Below are 18,235 nucleotides of genomic sequence, written 5' to 3'. Positions count from 1 at the left end.
TCGATTGTTGTCATTGTTTAGTGATGTTGTCCAGGGCGCATTCTGCTCTCTTTCGCTCCAGCGGGTCTTCACTTTGAGCGAGAGACTTCAACGTCTTAGCCAGTCCCCTCTCCTCCTTGAGCACCTGCCGCCAGTTAGCGATCGCTAGTTCGCATCCCTCCCTTCGTACATGTTGCAGGTGAGGCTTGAGGGAGAACTGGCAGAGGAGGAGTAGGCAGTTTCTTCTGATGTCTCCGTTGTGATGTTTGAGGAGACTGCAGCAGTCTGACAAGCAAGACGTGGAGGGGAGCTGATCAACGCTCTACACGAGAGTCAGACCTTGTCATCGCGGTAGCTCAACAGACCTTCATGACGTTGATGTGGCAAAGAGCTTCAGTGGCGAACAACAAGACAAGCTCATCGTCGTGGGAAAGGAGAGAAGAGAGTTTGATCACATCCGACATCCCTGTTGCCACACCTTCAACATCAAGTCCCTTCGTGACCGGCACAGCAACAGGCTCACCCGAGTTGTGGATGAGATGCTTTGCCGGGCGAGAGACGCAGATCTGAGGTACCAGTCACCTTCCCTCGCATGCTCAACCTCCCGATACCGCGCAGACGCACAGGACCGCGAGTCGGACGACGTCGACGTTCTGACTGAAACTGATGGTGAGCTTGAGGGAGAGCCGAACGCCTCGAGCGACGTCTTTGAACGTGAGCTGAAAGGCAGTCAGGAGCGACAAGATACGAGGAGGGAAGGGTGAGATCATGCAAGTGACAGGGGGGGGGGGGAAGAGGCCGAGGATGCAGCATACAGAGTGGGCAAGCTCCTCCTGGCGGAAGGAGAAGAACATGGCGATTCTGAGCAGGAGGGTCTGAATCTGTTGCGGGCTCTGGTTGCTCTCGCTCTCTTCCATCCAGCGCCTCAGATCTTCCACCCTCTCCTCCTCCTCCCCGTCGTCCACGTAGTAGAAGATCGCCGCCACCAACCATGCTGGAAACTCGTTGAGGCTCTTGGACACCCTTGACTTCTCCTCCGAGTTGAGCATCAGCCGCAGCAGGTGAACCCCTTGCCTTCCCGCCACTCAGTCCCCGCGCCTCCTCGACGTCTTACCTACCGCATCGCGATCTCATGCAGGTGCTCCGTCGAGTTCGGGCTAGTGCGCTGGCTCCTCCTCGACTTCTCCTGCCCCGCCAGCTGCAGCTCAAGTCTGGTGGAGTCTGCCGGAGGGTCAGAGGGCCGCAGGCCGTCGCAGGAGCTCACAGTCTCTCAGCTCCTCGTTCTCTTCCAGCAGCTTCAAGAGCTGACCGGAGATGAGACTGTTGTGCTTCAGCCCCTCGGTCATCTTGGAGTCTCCCCATCCATTCATGCTCGAGGAGTAGTACTGAACCCTCCGCTCTTCCCTGTCGCTGCTGTACAGCACACCGTCGACGGGATGGTCGGAGTTTGAAAGCTCGGCTCGTCTCTGAGACGTATCACGTGTCATGTCAGTCCGCAAGCTCACTGGCACCGGGTCAACCTGCGCTTGCTGCTGCTGCTGCTCTCGCTCCTTGTAAGACTTGAGGTCTCGTTTGGTCTCCAGGAGCTGCTGACGTAACCTGAAGTGACATGACAGGAGGAAGCGCGATGAGCTTTCTCAAAGATCTCACATCTCCTCCGATTCCCTGTAAGCTTTCAGCTTCTCGTTGGCTTTTGCGAGGTTCTGCGAAGGCGGTGAGGAGGAAGGCAAGGTGAAGGAAGAATCAACATCCTCTGACTCTTTCAACAGGTTCATGAAGACGTTCGCCTCTTTCTTCTTCTCTTCCACCTGCAGGATTAAACAATCACAGCGAATCAGGTATCGCTCTCCTCGTTCAGTACCTCAGCAAGCAACTCCAATCTCACATGCCCCCACTTGGCATCACACCGCTGTTCTATCATGATAGGCATGTTCGTCTCGGTCTCGAACAGCTTGTCTTCAAGGAAGTGAAGACGGTCTACTATCTTTGAGCTGAGGTAAGCCTGACTTTTTGCTTCTCGGAGTCTGAGAAGGGGTGAGAACATCTGCCATGCAAACAGAGCACGGACTCTTGTTCTAGCTCCGCCACTTTCTGCTTGAGAGAAGCTGCTTGAAAGCCCAGGCTGTTCTCATGAAGTCTTGGAGGCTTCATGTCTGATCTACAAGGGGTAACACTGTCGGATGGCATCAACTCCTCGAAGATCTTGGGAGTTTTGAGTTCTCGGTCATGCATAGCCGAGTCTTGATGACTCTGCTGTAAAAAGATTGAGGTGAGGAGCAAGGAGAAGAGGATCAAGTAACAGACCTGCAATGAGATCATCGGATGCCTCTCAGGGGTTCCTTGGAAGATCATGCTCCTGACAGCAAACTATCAGAACGATGGACAAGCTACGATGAGCAATACTTGTCCTTGACTGACGATCTCCTCTGTATTTCTATGTCAAAGAATCCTTTCCCATCTTGTATACTCTCAGCACATGGAAGCAAACCTCAACAACCTCAACCACTCTCACCTCTTGTCTCTCCCATCTCTTTGCGCAAGAAACGCAGCACAACCTTGGTATCCGGGGCTCCTCGCAGCAGCGATCGAACCTGCACAGGATCTCGCCCGAGCACCTCGACGTCATCGACACGCAAGAGAACGTCTCCTGCTTGAATGCCCCACCCCTCCCCTGTCAACCACCCCCAGCATCACTGGTGGCAGGGGTGCAGCACAGCAGCTCTACCATATTTCTCTCTGGAGATATCGCATGCAATGCTAGCCGGCCCTCCTGGGTAGATAGCCTGAACCTGAGCAGCAGCTCGGTGACTTGAGAGTGAGAGGAACGTGTCTAGTACCACAAGCTTTCCTTCTTCCTCCTCCAACAGGATGCCGAGGGCAGAGATCATCTTCAAAGAGCCGCTGCAAAGCTACCAAATCTTGGCAGGCATCGCCTCTATGAGTAGCTACGTCCCCCGTGGATTTCGCATCAGGTCCTTCAAGATTCACTCAGAGACAAAGGAGATGATCCATTTCATTTTCTTGACTCGAGGCAGGGGGGGCGTTAACGTGAGTAGTTTTCTTCCCATCTATCTTTCCTTGCTACTCCTGTGTGCGACCTTACTTGGCCTGCCTGCTATCTGCCATCGATGGCTTACTCCAGCGTCCTCTCGCTGCTGTAAAAGCTGCTCCTCATCATCATCATCTTCCACCATCACATGACATCACCTCGCCCCATCCTATCCCATCTCTGCTATCTCAATCATTATCTCAATCACAAATATCGTTTCCAGGCATTGCAGCTCATTGGATTCACCTACTGTGTCTGCTCTGTCTCTGTTGTGTGCTGCTGCTGCTAGTCTTCTATTTGCCTCGTCACTCTCCTCTCATCCTACACTCCTTCCTCTCCCCCCCTCCCCTCTCCTCTCCTCTCCTCTCCTCTCCTCTCCTCGGCCTCTCCTCTCCTCTTCGCAGGTTCGATCGCTCTGCATCGCAACGGCCTCAACCAGGGTTTCCTACGAACAATCGAAATAGAAAAATGTCGTGGCCCATGCCTTTCATGCAATTTTGAAATCTTCAACTGTAATTTGAGATATATACTGTCATGATTTCAGGGGGCTACTGAACTCTCTGTCTCAGGGAAGGGGTTCTGGAAATGCCGTCACTCGGACTAGCCGATTCCGCCCGTCACAGTCACGGAAGCATGAGTCCGCCGATCGGGCCGGGGGGGCCGGGGCGGGCCACACTGGGCCCCCGGCCCGTTACTACCGGTCAGCCACCGTACGGTAGTACCGGGTAACAGTACGGTCGTAGTAACCGGGCCGCTACACCCGGCGGCGGCCCAGCCTACGGCCCCACGACGGCCCGAGGGGTTAGTCCACGGTCAGGGCCGGTCCGGGGCGGGATCCTCCCGTCTGGCAGTAAGGTCCGATCGGACCGTACGGCCGTGACGGCTTCACTTGAATGCATTCCGAGTTCAAGGCATTCAAGTGAAGCGATTCACAAACGGCGCTCCGGCCGGGGCACTGGGTGATCAAGTTCAGTCGATCAGTGAGAGTCAGCCGCGTCAGTCTCTGAGTGAACTTGTGACTTCCGAACCGGGCCCGGGGAACTTGCAAGTTGCCCGGCCGCTCAGGCTAGGCACTCTTGAAGTGACTGAGAACTGAGCCGAGTCAGCCTCGGGCTTCAGTGCCAGATCACTATGCAAGTGGGTGGGTAGTCATTGCTTTATGCGCATGTTGTAGGGGTACTCTTGGTAGAAAAAATGTCGAAAAAATGTATATGAGTAGGTAGGGTACTCACCCCTACCCCATAAGGTCATGTCACTAAGAATTTTTTCGCACAAACAAGAATCAAACTTCTCCACCCCCGCAACAATCACCCTACCCTCTCATATTGGATTATTTCTCTACCCCCTACCCCCAATAATTTTCACTACCCCATATTTGACCTGTCATTACCCTACCTCAATTACTCTCCTGACTCGCTTCACTCCTTATGTATGGGTCAATTTTGTACCCCACCCCATAAGTTGGTGTACCCCCACCTTGCAATTTTTCGTTTACAGCCTTGCATGGCGAACATCCAGTGAGGTAAGGAGGAGCGGAGGGAGAGGAAGCGAGGAGACGGAGGATGTGAGGGACAGAACAGAGGACAAGATATACAATGCACAGAGACCAGGATCAGAGTAGATGCAATGGAGGGCAAGGGACGGCTGGGTATGTTGGAAGATGAAGGGACGGTCGAGGCAGGGATTCCCGAGAGAAGGGGAGATAGGCGGTGAGAAGGGGAAGATCGAGAGAGGAACAGACAAGTTATCGAGGATTAGCTGATGAAGATGAGTTAGGTGAGGCATCGAGCACATGAGGGTCAAAACGGGCCAAAGAGCATGAAAGGGGAGGAGAAGAACAGCCAAGGGTTGCAACTCCGAGTTTGCAGGTGTTGTCCGGGAAGGATGTTCAAACAGAAGAGTAGTGACAGGTTTGCTTGCGTGGCATCATATACTTAGCAGGAAGTCTGTAGCACTAGAATTTTTTCATGAGACACGCGGAGAAAGTATTTCATCTCTATTGTTGATACTGATTTTATCCTCGTTCCCTTGTGCAGAGACACCATCCTACTTTTGACGGACAGCTGATTGGAAGCCCTTCGTCACACCCTCTTTGTCGTCGCTCAGCCAAACAAACCCGTCAGGTAGAGCAGCACAGGGCAGTTGCAACAGAAAGAGCACGAGGCAGGTGCTACAACTCCACCACCATCACCATTCAGTCGAGCATGTCAGGAGCCATAAGAACCTGGTGTCTCATCGCTGGCCTGGCGCTAGTGGATGGCTTCCAACCTGGTCTTTTCCTTGCAAGATCGTCTCTTCTCTCTTCATCACCTTCGAGCCTTCCGATGGATCGAAGTCGCAGAACCTCCCCAACAGTTTGCTTGCTCCATATGGTTGACGAGTTGTCCAGCCCCGAGCCTGCTCCTGGTCTTCAGCGTTTCAAGGACAAGGCGGAGAGGAAGCGTCAACGTCTTGCTGCCAGGATGGAGCGACTGGAGTCGAAGATCTCAAGGAAGATGAGCAAGATGATTGAGAAGATGCCAGCGAGGATAGCAAGGCTCACGGAGAGGAGGGAGAGGGTGGCAGCCATGGTGAGGAGGGTGACGCCCGACTCCCCCAAGAAGCTTGTCCTCATCCTCCTCGTCTGCATGGCTGTGTACCCCATCGCATCCTCAGCTTGGATCGCGCTCTCCGCAGCAACTGCTGTGACCGTGCTCATGTTCAACATGCTCGCCGTCTGTCTTACACCAGCTTCCATGTTCCTCGGTGCCGGCCTTGCATTCTTTCAGCCGGTCCTCTTAGGGACAATCTCCTCTTTCCTCACGGCCCTCACGGCCCTGGTCGCCTCCATGATCGCCTACTTTCCTCGGGCCCGCTCGCTCCTGGGCCTTCTCGTGGCCTCTCTCCTCCCTTTCTTCAACGCGTGGGTGGCGATGGTTCCAGCCAAGACCTTCGAGGTGGCTGCTTGTCCCTCCTCCCGTCGTCTCTGACCATGTTGCAGGTGGTGAAGACGATCCAGATTCTCGACCCCCTCCGTCCACTCTTCCTCGATCCTGTATTTCGTCCTCTCCTCCCCGACATGTTCGCCTCGCAGTTCCTTGACATCGTCCCCAACCCCTTCGTTATCAAGGGGCCTGTCAATGTGATTGTGGAGAGCACAACGGCGACCCCTTACATGGCGCTGAAGCTGACGGTCTCAGCAGCAGCTTTCGCCATCGCCTTGTGGGGTTGGACAAAGGAGAAGGAGCGGCTCAAGGCTGCCTTCAGCAAGACCAGCTCCTCTCTCCGGTTGGACGAGGCTAGTGTCAGCACCAGCCCAGGGGAGTCAAAGAGCCTCACCTATGACGAGGAGGAGGCTCGAAAACTTGCGTTGCAGGTGCAGTCCTTCTCCACCTCCTCCATCCCTTGCCATCATCACGTTCGTTCCCAGTTCCCTCCTTCTGTCTGCCACTCTGCCTCGATGTTTCATAATGCATTTTCATCTTTATTGCTGGCCCTGCCTCGTGTCCTCCCTCCTGACAAAATTTGGCCATCGCAGGATTGGGAGAAGAAATACAGCATGCGGCCTGCGCCTAGGTTAGCAGAGTTCGCTCCTCTTCTGCCGTCTTCCTCACTCTCCTCTCCAGCCAAAACCCGGCAGACTGGAGCACGGACGATCTCTGCTACATGCTTGAGAAGGCGGACCTTGCAGGTGGGACCTCTCTTCGGAGCCTCTTCCCTTGATGGAGCATCGCAGGTTGTGTGGAAGCGATTCAAAAGTCCAAGATCGACGGCAGGGTCGCGCTTACACTGACGGAGGACGACGAGGAGGAGATCAAGACGGTACCCCCACCTCCTGCAATTTTCTCTCCCCTTCCTCCCTTCCCCTTTCCTTTGGCTACCTCCCTCCCTCCCCCCTTGCTCTAACTCCCTCCCTCCCTCTGACTTGTGTGCAGGAGTTGGGAATTGAACGGCTGGGAGAACGTCGGCGGCTCCTCTTGTTCTTGCAGGACCTGCGCGCTCAGCACGACCAGCACAAGTTGTACATTATCACTTTTGTCGTTGCAGCGATTGAATGTGATGACAGGAAAACTAAGGATGCCAACTGATGGAGACATGTTGCCAGGAGTAGAGGGAGGCTAGGATCTCTACAGGATAGGTGTACTATGCAAACGTTACAAACAGCAAGCAAAAGTTACGAGCTTGATGCTGAAGCAATCAAGTCATCATTTCATGTTCCTCTTGCCAGCCTAGCCAGATTGAGTGCTGAAACGGAATACCAAAGTAAGAAACTCTCGCAACTTAGATTCTCTACACGAGGCTAAACAAGTAGCTATGGATCTATTGGTGTGGTCACCTCATCAGCAGTGCGTCAACATCGCCTCCGAGCATGGAACGCGCGGCGTCTCTGGTCATGACCTGCGGAGATTTCAGGGGCGGACTTTCTTCACTTGTTTTGCAACCTCGATAGCACTGGAGTCCTGGGAGGCGGAGAGTGATGACTTGACAACTAGGCCCTGAGAGGGAGGAAAGGGAAGTAAGTGGGGGGAAGGAAGAGATGAGGAGTTAGCAAGCCAATCACACAGCAAGGGACCATACAACCTTGTCCATGCCGTAGTGAGAAAGCCAGATGAGACCTCCCTCAGGGAGGAGGATTAGCGTCTCCTCGTCAGCATTGGAGAGCACGACCTACATCTTGGTCAACCATCGTCGTCACCCACTCCCTTCTTTGTTTCACCTTGGAGGATCGAACCCTCGAGGTCCAGAAGTCACTCTGGTTCAAGTCTTCGATGCCATCATACGGAACATTTCGACCCTGGTGTTCACCAACCAGAAACAAGTCAGAAGAAAGTCGGGCACTCAGAAGGCCTCTGGTCAAACCTGGCCAGCATCCAATACTTCCACGATATCAGGAGCTCCAAAGTCACTTTCACCGATGATACAGCAGCTGTTGCACCAACGAGGCTCCGCATTTCTATCCGCACGGAATCGAAACCATCCATTTATGTGGAAGAGTTCAACCAATGCGCCTGTTCCAGGATGCAGGAGCAAAGTACAGCCACTTCCAAGTTGTGCAACGCCAGAACGATACACCCAGGGAACTTGGCCAGCACCCCTAGAGCTTTCTGAGAGCTCGTTTCGCACACGAGTGGCTTCTTCAGCCATAGCTACTTCAGAGGCCTTTTGCTTCTCCTTCCTTTCTTCCAGCTCTTCCGGACTGAGGAACTTCTGCGCAAGCTTCTCTGCGACATTGTTGACAATCTTCTGCCTGCGGATGTGGGTTGAAGGCTTACGGCAAGTAGGACACACTTGCTTGGTCTTCAGCCATTGCTTCAAACAGATGCCACAAAACACGTGGTCATCCTCACACATAGTATGAGCATCCACCACCAAGCTCTGACAGATCGAGCAGAGGTACTCCTCGCAGAACTCCTCAGCTTCCTCTTTGGTCACTCTCGTGGACCTCTTGGTCTCCAGCATGACTGCAACTTCCTCAGCTGAAGGACGCGAGTTGGGCTGCAGGCTGAGCAACATCTCGACTACAGAGCCCAACCGTTGACTTTCCTGTTTGCATTCAGCGATTGTTCGTGCAATGAGCTCCTTGTTGAATGCAAAGACTCCTCCAGCACATCGAGCTCCAAGTGGAACGCCAGTGATCAGTTCCACCAGAATACAGCCGAGCGCCCAGATATCATCCTTGCTGTCGTAACCCTGCAAACCAGGGCTTACACGCAGCTAGCTAAAAAACGTGGTTTTCACCTTGGATCCTGCTTTCTCCGGCGAGGAATACGTCAAAGTACCAGCTCTGGAGTTTGCTCCAGCAGAAGATGCAACACAAGCCAAACCAAAGTCCGTTACCTACATCACATCACGACACAGATCAGGGTTAATTCTGACAATCACCTTGATCTCCAAACCATCTCCTGACAACAGCACGTTGTCTGGTTTCAAATCCCTATGCAGCATCTTCTTGGAATGAATATGCGCCAGAGCGTTGGCCATCTGGTGCGCCAACATACGTATACGCTCCTCAGGTACTTCTCCAGCTCTTCGCTTTTTTACTAGCTCGGACAGTGTTCCACCAGCAGCCAACTCCATCACAATACAGAAATACTTGCCGTTCTTGCGCATGAAGCATGTGTAATAACGAACAATGTATGCGGAATTCAACTGCAGAAGCATCTGAACTTCTCTCTTCAAAGACTGCACAGACATTCCATTTCTCTGCAGCTTCTTCACGTTGATCATTTTGACAGCATATGCCATGTCATCAATCGTATTTTTCATTCTATAAGTCTTTCCGAACGCGCCTTCTCCCAGCAGAGCGTCTTCTTTGTTTGGCATGAACTCAAATTGTGATTCAGTGGCATCGAATCCATTCGGTTGCATTTGAATGGCAAGCTTAGAAATCTGCTCCAACTGAGCCCCAAGAACTTCCTGCTTGCCCTTGGACATCTTCTGCATAGTGATGTCTTGGCAAACACAGTTCACTCCCGTGCAGACTCCATTGGTATCATACTTTCCGGATGCGTTCAACAACAGGTCGACCTGGCGAGCTATCACAGGAAGCTCCGAAGCACGCGCCTTTGAGATGCTGAACTCGTACGCACGAACTTGTTCCCCACGGAGTGCATGCTTAAGAACAGATTGGAGAGATTCTTGCAGCTTTTTGGGGACCAAATCAAGCAAGTTCTTTCCCATCGCTTCCTCCTTGGTAAACCCGGTCAACTGCACACACATGTTGTTCCATTGGACGATTCGAAGGTCGCAATCCAAACCGAAGACTGGGGCTTTCACGGAATCCATCAAGTGAATCATTTCAGTACGTGCAGAGCTTGCTTCTGTTTTGTTCTTCATTTGAGCATCAGCTACACGCTCGAGCAAATCGGTTCCAGGAAGATCGCTGCCACGTCCAAGGTCGTTGACAAGCAATCCAAGGCCGGACGCAGCATCAACCTGCCACTTCAGCCAAGGTGCGCATTGTCCTTTCACTGCATCCGAGAAGATTTCAAAAGATGCACGAGGATGCATAGCACCTGAGCAAGAAGTGAGGCTCCTGGCAAGAGAGACACAAGGATCACACCTGTCTTCTTTTCACGCGAAGCAGGGGCTGCAGGGTTACCGGCCCATCTGATCGTCGTCGAGAGTTCAGGACGGAAAAGCATCAAAACTCCATCTTCGAGGACAGGAACCAACAGAACACCAGCTGCAATGTTTGAAAACGTTTCAAAGGACTCGCTCAAATCGGACATCTTATCCCAGCAGCAGACCTGACAAGGAACAACTTTTAACAAAGCAACACAAGGGTAGATCAGAGGGATCTCACTTGTTTGCCGTCAGAAGAATTCATCCACCTTGCTTGTACGGCATTCAAAATCATTCGGATGGAAGTCTGCAAACAAAGTAAACAAAACATGCAAGAAACCTTTTCCGCCAAGAAATGTCACCTGCCCGGGTGTCTGACCAACTGAGGTGATTCTGCCCTGGTAGCTAACTGCAGCTCCGGACACTCCAGGAACAAGATCCATCAGATTTGGCGCAGAAGACACAAGACCCTTGAGCCGCAAGCCGGGATTCATTCCTTGCTCGCTCATGATGTCACAAAGTTTGGCATGCAATTCAAGGTTCCTATCATGCCTTTTGTGAGCCTGTTCAAAGTTGAATTAGAAGATTTGACGCATGATCATATTTTCACCTCAAGGTCAAGCAAATTTGCCACACGCATAGAAAACGCCTGGGCCAAGAAATCTCCTGCCATTCGCATCTGATAGGAAACGAATTTGGGAGACATGTGGTGACCAATGATCAGTCCCCACAATTGATCCTTCACTACGAGAGCAAGACCGATTGATGCTGTAACACCCATGTTGTTCAAATACTCCAAATGGCACTTGTGCGCTCTTCGAAGTGTAGAACCACCCAAAGATATGGTGCTTGACGATTTACTCTTGTCTAGCATGATAATGTCCGAATGGTTAGCATTGCTGTCCATAATCAATCTGACATGCTCAGACTTGTACTGGTCACGAATGCGCTGCGGAAGATCGGTAGCAGGATAGTGCAAACCAAGATACGAGTCATCAAGATTTTCAACGGTCCTTTCAGCAACGACTTCCCCATGGCAGTCTTCATGGAAATAGTACACCATGACCCTGTCGTAGCCGAAGATGTCGAAGAAGTCATTGCAAACCTGCTCGCATAGCTTCTGCTGGCTGTCCATCATATTCAGACGATCGATAGCAGCACGCACACGCTGATGCGCAGCGAAGGCATTCTCGGAAGGGTCCAGTTGCTCGACGTCAACGACGAGGCCGTCCGCAGCCCTGTGCATGATGAGATTTACCGTTCCTCCAATGTCATCATCGGTCCTCTTGGCAATGTTCACAGTGATGGGGTTCACCAGATCAAGGCTCTTGGCTACGAGAGCCGTCTCGATTCGCTGCTTCTCTTCAAACAGATCCAGCATAGCTCTTCCCAGCAACTCCTCGCAAGGCCATCCAAGAATGCTGTCTGTGTTTGAGCTGGCAGCTTTGATCTTCAACTTGTCAGACTCATCTACAAGAAGAAATACTCCATGAGGCATGATCTGCCCAGGGTTATTAAGAACTCTCGCATAGTGCTCCATTTCTGCTTCATTGGGAATGAACCTGAAATCGCTGTCGCTGCTTCCAAAGGACTCATTGGACATGTTTGAACCACCAGATTCATAAACTTCATGCACAAGCACATCTGCCTGCAGCTGTCTGGCTCGAGCCGACATGAATTCCTGAGATGAACTGGACATTTCCGTGGTCTGTCCGATTCGACTTCACAGAGTAGCAAACTGCGTCAAGCTGCAGGTGATATTTCAACAGTAAAACTGCTCAGAAAAATCGTCAGTCAATCAGCGTAATAAGAGGTCTAAGATGTCCACTGCAATTCAAGTGGACTCACTACATCTGTATGCAAACTCTAAGTCTTGCCAGGTCCTAGCGTAATCTCATTTCAAGGGTTGCAACTGGCCATATCTTCGGACTCTCAATCATATTTCATGCGCACAATCATCCACGAGAAGAGACTAAGTCAGGAGGAAGACAGATTCTTTGTCAGGTTGACCAAACTTCAGCCATTTCCTTCTTCCAGCCTCATAAATCCTCCGCCTAGATCCTATCCTCTTCTCGCGCCATGACGATGCGACCGTCGCGCGGTTGGTTAAACGAAAAGCAAGTAGAATCAGCTGATTTTAGCAAGAATGATTCTAAAGTAGACTAGATTTGACTTAAAAGTTGACTACAACCGGTGTGTGATTTTGGACCCCCGATTTACGAAAAATCGGTCAGAAGAGGGGGTCTTCGGAAAAAGAGATTTTGCGCAAGAGGTGCTACATCAAACACATTTTACGCTCAACAGTCATAATTGAATATGTAAATTTGACAAAATGAGGGCATTTTGAAGATTTGATTGGAGAAGATTGGATTCATGCGCGGACTGTCAAAATTATTACATCCATTTGACTATATCCCTTCAAGAGTTTATACTCAAGCAGGGGTCGCTGGGGCTCACCGAACCTCATACAATCTCATCCGGCCTCCATCACCAAACGTTGTGATATTGCAACCTTCGAACTACAAAGCGACGGAATCTACTCCGAATAAAAACTCTTATAATTAAAAACATTTATTATCGACTCGACGGTATTATTGCACTGGCTAGCGTATTGGTACAAGTTTTAAAAGTTTACTTTTAATATATATACTGCGAGGAGTCGAAACGAATTTGAGTGTCAAATCACTCAAATTTTCAAAATATCCGACAATATTTCAGCATATCCCTGATCATCGGATTCGGATTTAGGCCAGTCACTATCATTTTTAACTTAACTTTGAGTAAAAATCACTGAGCCTGGTCAAAGGCTATAGCCTTTGAATCCGAGTGGATTCAGACCGGGTGCAGTGCCGTACGGTGGCACTGACAGCCTGGCAGTGACGGTAGTGTCGCGGCCGCGGCGAGGCCCGCCCGGCCGGGCTGGCAAGACAAGCCGGGCCGCCTGAGGCGCGCGGCAGGCGGCGCCGCATCATCATCCCGCGCGGCGGGCGGCGCATCACACGGTGATCAGATGGGTGCCGGGCCGACTCGGCGGCGGCGGCGCCGGATAGCCATATGATCCGATCATCTGCCAGCCCGGGGAAGCGCTCATCATGAGTACTCAGATGATGCTTCTTCAGTTACTCAAAGTTACACGCTTCCGCCCGGCGCCGCCGCCGCGCAGCCTAGTACGCCGCGGTCCCGGACTCGTAGCTCGGGAGTCCGCTCAGAGCCCCGGCTCGCCGGATGAATCATGACCGTCCGAGTCCGTTCAGCCTGCCGCCCTAACGGTTGGCTGAGCTAAGTTACTTCCATTTCCGACGGGACTCCGGCCCCGGAACTTCCGTCACGGTACGGTACGGTCAAGTCGCCGCGGCGGGAACTTCAAAGTTCCGATCCGGGCAGTTTCACGGGCCGCCGGGCCTCAGGCTGCAGTGCAGTGGGCCAGTCACCGTGGCACCGTGGCAGGCGGCCGCGCCCCGGCCCGGCGCGCTCACTGAGCCCGGGGCCCGACCATCGGACTCGGTGACTCCGCCGGGCCGTGGCACTGCGATCGGACGGAGCACAAGTTCACCGGGTGGCGCCGCGCAGTGCGGCCGCGTGGCGCGGGCCGCGGCGGCCCGGCGCTGGCCCGGGACGGCCGCGCCTGCTGCGGCTCCCGGATCACTCGGACGGGCCGGGCGGTGGCACCCGGTACGGGACTGACTTCATGATAAACTTTACTGGCCCGGTTACAGTAGTACTGCGCCGGCGCTGTCCTGGCACTGCGCGGCCTCAGTGGCTGCGGCGGCTCAGCGGCCGCCACACTAACGGGCCTGACAGTGCCGGCCCCGGCCGGCTACTAGGGCGGGCCGCGGCTAGCAACGGTCACCGTCACGAGCCTGGGCCCGTCATTGGACGGCCCGGGGGCCGGGTGGCTTCATGATTTCGGCGCCGGGCCCGACCCTGAGCACCGGGCCGCAGAGGCGCCGGCCCGCGGTGACCGCCGCTCGACCGGGTGGGCCTCGTCGAAATCGAACCGGGTTCGGTCGGATCCCCGTCCGCCGGATGATCATCCACCGCTGCCATGCGTGGATACACTGCGGCAGTGCCTCAGCAGTGCGGCCGGTTGACAGCCTGGCTCCGGCCGGGTGATGCGCGGCCGCTGGAGTCCGCGGTGAGTCCGAGCTGAAACTCGACAGACCACGTCAGAGTCGGCAGACTCCGACATTCCGTGGAGCCGTCCGACGCTGCTCGACGGAGGCTCGGCGGCAGCGGCATGCCGCACATCAGCCCTCAGCACTTTAGTCGTTATCGTCGTCATTCTGCAACACGGGAAGAAGGGGGGGAGGAGAGAATTTTCATGCGAGCAGTCAGACAAGCGAGTCGGAGAGCAGCGCACAATTGCAGCACCTGGAAAGGAGGGCGAAGATGACCTGGAAACGAAGGGAACATGGGAGATGATCGATCCTGGAACGGAGATCGTGCTGCCGGAAACGGCAGGGAAATTCTAGAGCGCCTGACTTTGTCATCGTCCTCCTCGTCATCATCATCACCACGAGCTCTCTGCATCCTGGAGAACGGGTTGAAAGGTTCCCCCCTCGCAGGATCGTCAGGATTTCTTCCACGGGAAGGAAAGAGTCCTGCAGAAACCATGAGGGTCACTATAGCTCGGGCAAAGCAACGAAGGGCAGACCTCCCATCCGGGAGAACACCGGGTGATTCGCAATCATCGAGCTCGGGAAATTCTGCATCATCCCACGGAAGATTTCGGCAGGGTCTGGCCGGGTGTCCACTTTTGATTTCTATCATGCAAGGTCAGCAAAATCCGTCAAGACATGCTACAAGTCGAGAGAACGCCCGTACCTTCCTCCTTGGGCCATCGAGAACTTTCAGTTCTTGCTGATGCTTCTTGACGTCACTCTGGAGCTAAACGTCCTCTCTTCACGGCCTGAAGGGGCGAGAATAACAATGAAACCTGTCTAGCTAATGGCTGTAGAGGGAGGGGCAGCGACTGATAAGGTAAGGCAAGTCATCCTATGCGGGTTCATAGAGAGCGAGTTACCTTCAAGATGGATGGAAGAACGTCTCTCAATTTCTTCACGTCCACTTTGCTCCCATTTCCAAGGTTGAGCTGAATTTTGAACTGAATTCAGCATTTTTACAGTCAGTTGCTTGAATGATGATCAAAGAACAAAAGTATTTCGAAACCTTGCCGTCTTTGCCACCGTTCAAGACGAGGCTAGTCGCGTTGGTAAGCTGATACTTTTTCAGGCTCGTGCGGAAGTGGAGAATGTGCTACCTTTGAGAAGTTGTTCTCGCTGGTCGAGCGATTTTTCGAGAGTTTAGAAAGGAAATCAATGTTTTTCCTGTTTGTTTGCCAGATGGCCATCAGTGGAGGGCAAGTGATTTTTGTTGCCACCTGCCCAGATTGATCCCGTTGCTCTTGAAGATACTACTTAGTTGGCTCTCTTCATCATCAAGATTCTTCTCGATCATCGATTTGAGTCTTTTATCCTGTCAATACCATCAAAGTCACTCAAAAATCATGATGCACGTGCTCACCTTCTCTGCTCTGGAAAAATTGGATCTCATGAGTTTATCGATCAATGCTCCTGTCTCTCCGAGCATTCGCTTGTCCACTTCTTTGATCTTTCAGTTTGTCAGAATTGACATCAGCAAGGATTATAGCACGTTCTACCACCTTGGTAAGGTTCTGCTTGAGTTGTAAATTCTTATCATCTATCTTCTCTGCATAACCACTGCAAGCTTTCAGCTCTGCGCGAGCCTCAACAAGGTTCCCCTTGCACACGTCCAGCTCCGTGCTGCATAATGAGCTCATTTTTCCGGTAGGGTCCCCTCCCCCCATGTCGCACTTCTCCTTCATGTAAGTCAAGAGCTTCTGGTACTGCTTCGTCAATTTGTCCAGTTTAGCAACCAGCCGCGCGTTCTCCTGCTGCAGATCTTTCGCTGCTGTCGCATTCTTCTCGCACTGAGAGGAAGCAAGAGCGTCTTGCTCAAACCTCTTCATCATCATGTGATAACCTCCCAGCGCCGCTGCCATCAGCATGATGCATGCGACGGCGCTCACACGCCCCCACGCCATCGTCTGCCCTTTCAGTAATCGGTGTCTTACTGCAGTTTCCCTTTATTGTTCTGAGGGGGGCTTGTAGATACCTCTAATAAGCCCGCATCAGTATAATTGCTTAAATATCTGAAGGGGCATCTGAAATGCGAACAAGTCAACTAGTAACTACGGTTGCACTGAGAGCTTGCTAGGCTAGTAGTAGGTCTCTTCTCCTCTTGCTTCATTTCCAAGGCTTTGTCTTGTTATCTCGTTCAACCCTTGAAGAGTTTGCCGCACTGTGTAACATAGCTTGGGCCAAACTGTCGGCACACGCAACACCCGCGGCCTAGCCACCTTCAAAGCCTCAGGCCTGAGGATTATTCTACAGTCAGGAAGGGTCAGAGCAATCGAAGATGTCAGTGGATATTGGCGTTATGCAGCTTGCCTTGCCCATCCTAGTTCGGCTCAGTGAAAGATGCTGCTGTGTCCAATGCTCCTCTAACTTCAGGCAAGTATCAAGTTCGCAAACCTTCAACGCTGCATTTTCCATCACTTTGGCAAACTGTATGACCAGAGCAATATGCAGACGGTTGGACAGCACAATATTGAAGCGTTTGGGTGTATGTTCTTTGAGTTCGTGAGCATGGAGACCATGAAGAGCAGGTAGACACGTGCAAAATAGTTTTTCAGAGTTTTCAGAAGTTCATTGTTTACTCAGCTCCTGCTAATGCGCGAGTGTAGATGCTTTGGCTAGCGTGCTTCGAGATAGCACGGATCATCCCCTTGCTCTCAAGATCAACAATCGCCCGGCGAGCCATACTGACATTGCATCTCATGCGCTCAGAAATAATAGAGGGAGTGATGAGCTTGTAGCTGGGCACTTCCTTCTTAAGCTTCTCGTACAAGTTCTTGTCAAAGAACACTGCAGCGTTCAACTTTTCTTTTTGCTTTCCCTTAGACCATTTCTTCTTCTTGGCCTTTCCTCCTCCTGCGTCCTTCTTGGAACTCTGAGCCTTGGACGAGGCCGCATCGGCCTTGCCCTTGCCCTGCGGCTGCTTAGGCGGCTGCGACCTCAAGTCAGGATTCTGATAACATGTTGCCAAAAGCAGGACAACGTCGTTCGAAATCACACCAGTCACAGGGAAAATCGGCACAAACACAGAGCCATTCAGCGAACAAAACCCAACATCGCAAGTCACTGTTCACTGTCAAAACTGCTTCTTGATCATGGCTTGTGTTTGTTCTGATAGACACAACTTTGACAATGTGCCATAAAAACAGAAGCGAGAACACCAAGGAAAAAAGGGAACACTCATCACCAATACAACCAATTTATGACGCTGCAATGAGTTGTTGTTGCGTTCTAGATTGAAATCTGATACAATCGTGGAAATATGCGCAAAAATAATCTTGACATGGAAATATGAGAGATATTTTCAAAAGCATAATATCTCACTCACATGAAAGTCAAAGGTGATCACGAGCAACCCCAACCACAATCTAGGCAATAGCAATAGAGCAGACAACCTCAACCCAACATCTCTCCAGTCGCTCACCACAAAATCAAGACACATCTTGTTCAAACCCACACCTTTCCATCATCTCCATCATCACTATCATCTCCATTATCCCCATCACACTGTTCGCACACTGCATCGCCGCCATGCTTTGACCTCCTCGCTCGCGCTCACTCACCATGGGCTCTGTGCTGATCTCGCACGCGCAGCAGAGCCTTTAAAAAAAAAAAGAGGATAACGGACCATCACCCCACCCGTCAAAGTCTCACTACCCCTCTTGCTGTCCTGCTCGATTTCTTCTCCCTTACCTATACTTCAACGATATCTCGAGTCCATCAGGTAAGATAAATCATAGGGTACTACTCCTGCAGCAATACTGGGTTCAAGTCGCCGGTGATGATACCCCACCCCTTCCAAATGAAAGCTGAAGCTGACCGTTACAGCAGGAAAAAAATGCTGCACGAGCGGACCCGCCTCACTGCAAGGACTAACAAGCTGGTTGACGTTGAGTAAAAAGATTCGGTGCGGCCAGATCGGACTGAGGGCCTGGCAGTTCCCGGGCCCGGGGCCCGGGGGGTCACGGTACACTGAAAAACTGGAGGCTTGAGAACTTCGGAACTG

The 18,235-nt window shown here is 52.3% G+C and overlaps 6 protein-coding genes across 6 annotated transcripts; 1 reads left to right on the top strand and 5 right to left on the bottom strand.

The window, feature by feature from the left end:
- Positions 1 to 10: 10 nt before the first annotated feature.
- Positions 11 to 2,867, bottom strand: GUITHDRAFT_107795 (hypothetical protein; the record flags this gene model as incomplete). The annotated part of the gene is made up of 17 exons (XM_005833101.1): positions 11 to 124; positions 170 to 301; positions 345 to 445; positions 503 to 545; positions 591 to 698; positions 795 to 1,053; positions 1,098 to 1,200; positions 1,244 to 1,445; positions 1,491 to 1,578; positions 1,630 to 1,787; positions 1,841 to 2,003; positions 2,048 to 2,232; positions 2,284 to 2,335; positions 2,383 to 2,437; positions 2,492 to 2,650; positions 2,705 to 2,768; positions 2,817 to 2,867. The coding sequence occupies 17 exons, from the start codon at positions 2,865 to 2,867 to the stop codon at positions 11 to 13; spliced, it is 2,037 nt and encodes a 678-aa protein (XP_005833158.1).
- A 2,200-nt stretch (positions 2,868 to 5,067) lies between these two features.
- On the top strand, positions 5,068 to 8,198 carry GUITHDRAFT_163000 (hypothetical protein). The gene is made up of 12 exons (XM_005833100.1): positions 5,068 to 5,964; positions 6,009 to 6,383; positions 6,546 to 6,583; positions 6,634 to 6,698; positions 6,744 to 6,829; positions 6,943 to 7,025; positions 7,074 to 7,252; positions 7,344 to 7,405; positions 7,450 to 7,503; positions 7,589 to 7,675; positions 7,725 to 7,805; positions 7,871 to 8,198. The coding sequence occupies exons 1-7, from the start codon at positions 5,233 to 5,235 to the stop codon at positions 7,093 to 7,095; spliced, it is 1,401 nt and encodes a 466-aa protein (XP_005833157.1). The 5' UTR covers positions 5,068 to 5,232; the 3' UTR covers positions 7,096 to 7,252; positions 7,344 to 7,405; positions 7,450 to 7,503; positions 7,589 to 7,675; positions 7,725 to 7,805; positions 7,871 to 8,198.
- A 446-nt stretch (positions 8,199 to 8,644) lies between these two features.
- On the bottom strand, positions 8,645 to 9,331 carry GUITHDRAFT_70670 (hypothetical protein; the record flags this gene model as incomplete). Its single annotated transcript, XM_005833099.1, has 3 exons — positions 8,645 to 8,698; positions 8,747 to 8,845; positions 8,891 to 9,331. Coding segments are annotated over 3 exons (594 nt in total), but the record flags the coding sequence as incomplete, so codon positions are not given.
- Positions 9,332 to 9,610: 279 nt separating this feature from the next.
- GUITHDRAFT_94347 (phytochrome A) lies at positions 9,611 to 11,573 on the bottom strand (the record flags this gene model as incomplete). The annotated part of the gene is made up of 5 exons (XM_005833098.1): positions 9,611 to 10,023; positions 10,071 to 10,257; positions 10,314 to 10,379; positions 10,435 to 10,635; positions 10,683 to 11,573. Coding segments are annotated over 5 exons (1,755 nt in total), but the record flags the coding sequence as incomplete, so codon positions are not given.
- Positions 11,574 to 14,196: 2,623 nt separating this feature from the next.
- On the bottom strand, positions 14,197 to 16,133 carry GUITHDRAFT_152413 (hypothetical protein). Its single transcript, XM_005833097.1, has 11 exons — positions 15,735 to 16,133; positions 15,596 to 15,682; positions 15,453 to 15,547; positions 15,333 to 15,399; positions 15,242 to 15,289; positions 15,096 to 15,176; positions 15,009 to 15,044; positions 14,897 to 14,959; positions 14,727 to 14,835; positions 14,444 to 14,673; positions 14,197 to 14,355 (listed from the first exon to the last, which is right to left on the bottom strand). Exons 1-11 carry the CDS (start codon positions 16,098 to 16,100, stop codon positions 14,335 to 14,337), a joined length of 1,203 nt encoding a protein of 400 aa, XP_005833154.1. The 5' UTR covers positions 16,101 to 16,133; the 3' UTR covers positions 14,197 to 14,334.
- Positions 16,134 to 16,779: 646 nt separating this feature from the next.
- Positions 16,780 to 17,807, bottom strand: RPS25e (small subunit ribosomal protein S25e, cytoplasmic). The gene is made up of 2 exons (XM_005833096.1): positions 17,793 to 17,807; positions 16,780 to 17,161 (listed from the first exon to the last, which is right to left on the bottom strand). Exons 1-2 carry the CDS (start codon positions 17,793 to 17,795, stop codon positions 16,808 to 16,810), a joined length of 357 nt encoding a protein of 118 aa, XP_005833153.1. The 5' UTR covers positions 17,796 to 17,807; the 3' UTR covers positions 16,780 to 16,807.
- Between the last annotated feature and the right edge of the window lie 428 nt (positions 17,808 to 18,235).

This window comes from Guillardia theta, assembly GCF_000315625.1.
Source record: "Guillardia theta CCMP2712 unplaced genomic scaffold GUITHscaffold_31, whole genome shotgun sequence".
NCBI classification, from domain to species: Eukaryota; class Cryptophyceae; order Pyrenomonadales; family Geminigeraceae; genus Guillardia; species Guillardia theta.
The sequence above is the reverse complement of the archived record's forward strand: the minus strand, read 5'-3'. Positions and strand labels throughout refer to the sequence as shown.

Coding starts and splice junctions, on each gene's coding strand:
- GUITHDRAFT_163000 (XM_005833100.1), top strand. CDS start 5,233: ATGTCAGGAGCCATAAGAACCTGGTGTCTCATCGCTGGCCTGGCGCTA. Junction 6,384..6,545: donor CTCGAAAACTTGCGTTGCAG/GTGCAGTCCTTC, acceptor TGGCCATCGCAG/GATTGGGAGAAGAAATACAG. Junction 6,699..6,743: donor TGAGAAGGCGGACCTTGCAG/GTGGGACCTCTC, acceptor GGAGCATCGCAG/GTTGTGTGGAAGCGATTCAA.
- GUITHDRAFT_152413 (XM_005833097.1), bottom strand. CDS start 16,100: ATGCTGATGGCAGCGGCGCTGGGAGGTTATCACATGATGATGAAGAGG. Junction 15,400..15,452: donor AACGGGATCAATCTGGGCAG/GTGGCAACAAAA, acceptor GCAAACAAACAG/GAAAAACATTGATTTCCTTT. Junction 14,674..14,726: donor GGTGTTCTCCCGGATGGGAG/GTCTGCCCTTCG, acceptor TGGTTTCTGCAG/GACTCTTTCCTTCCCGTGGA.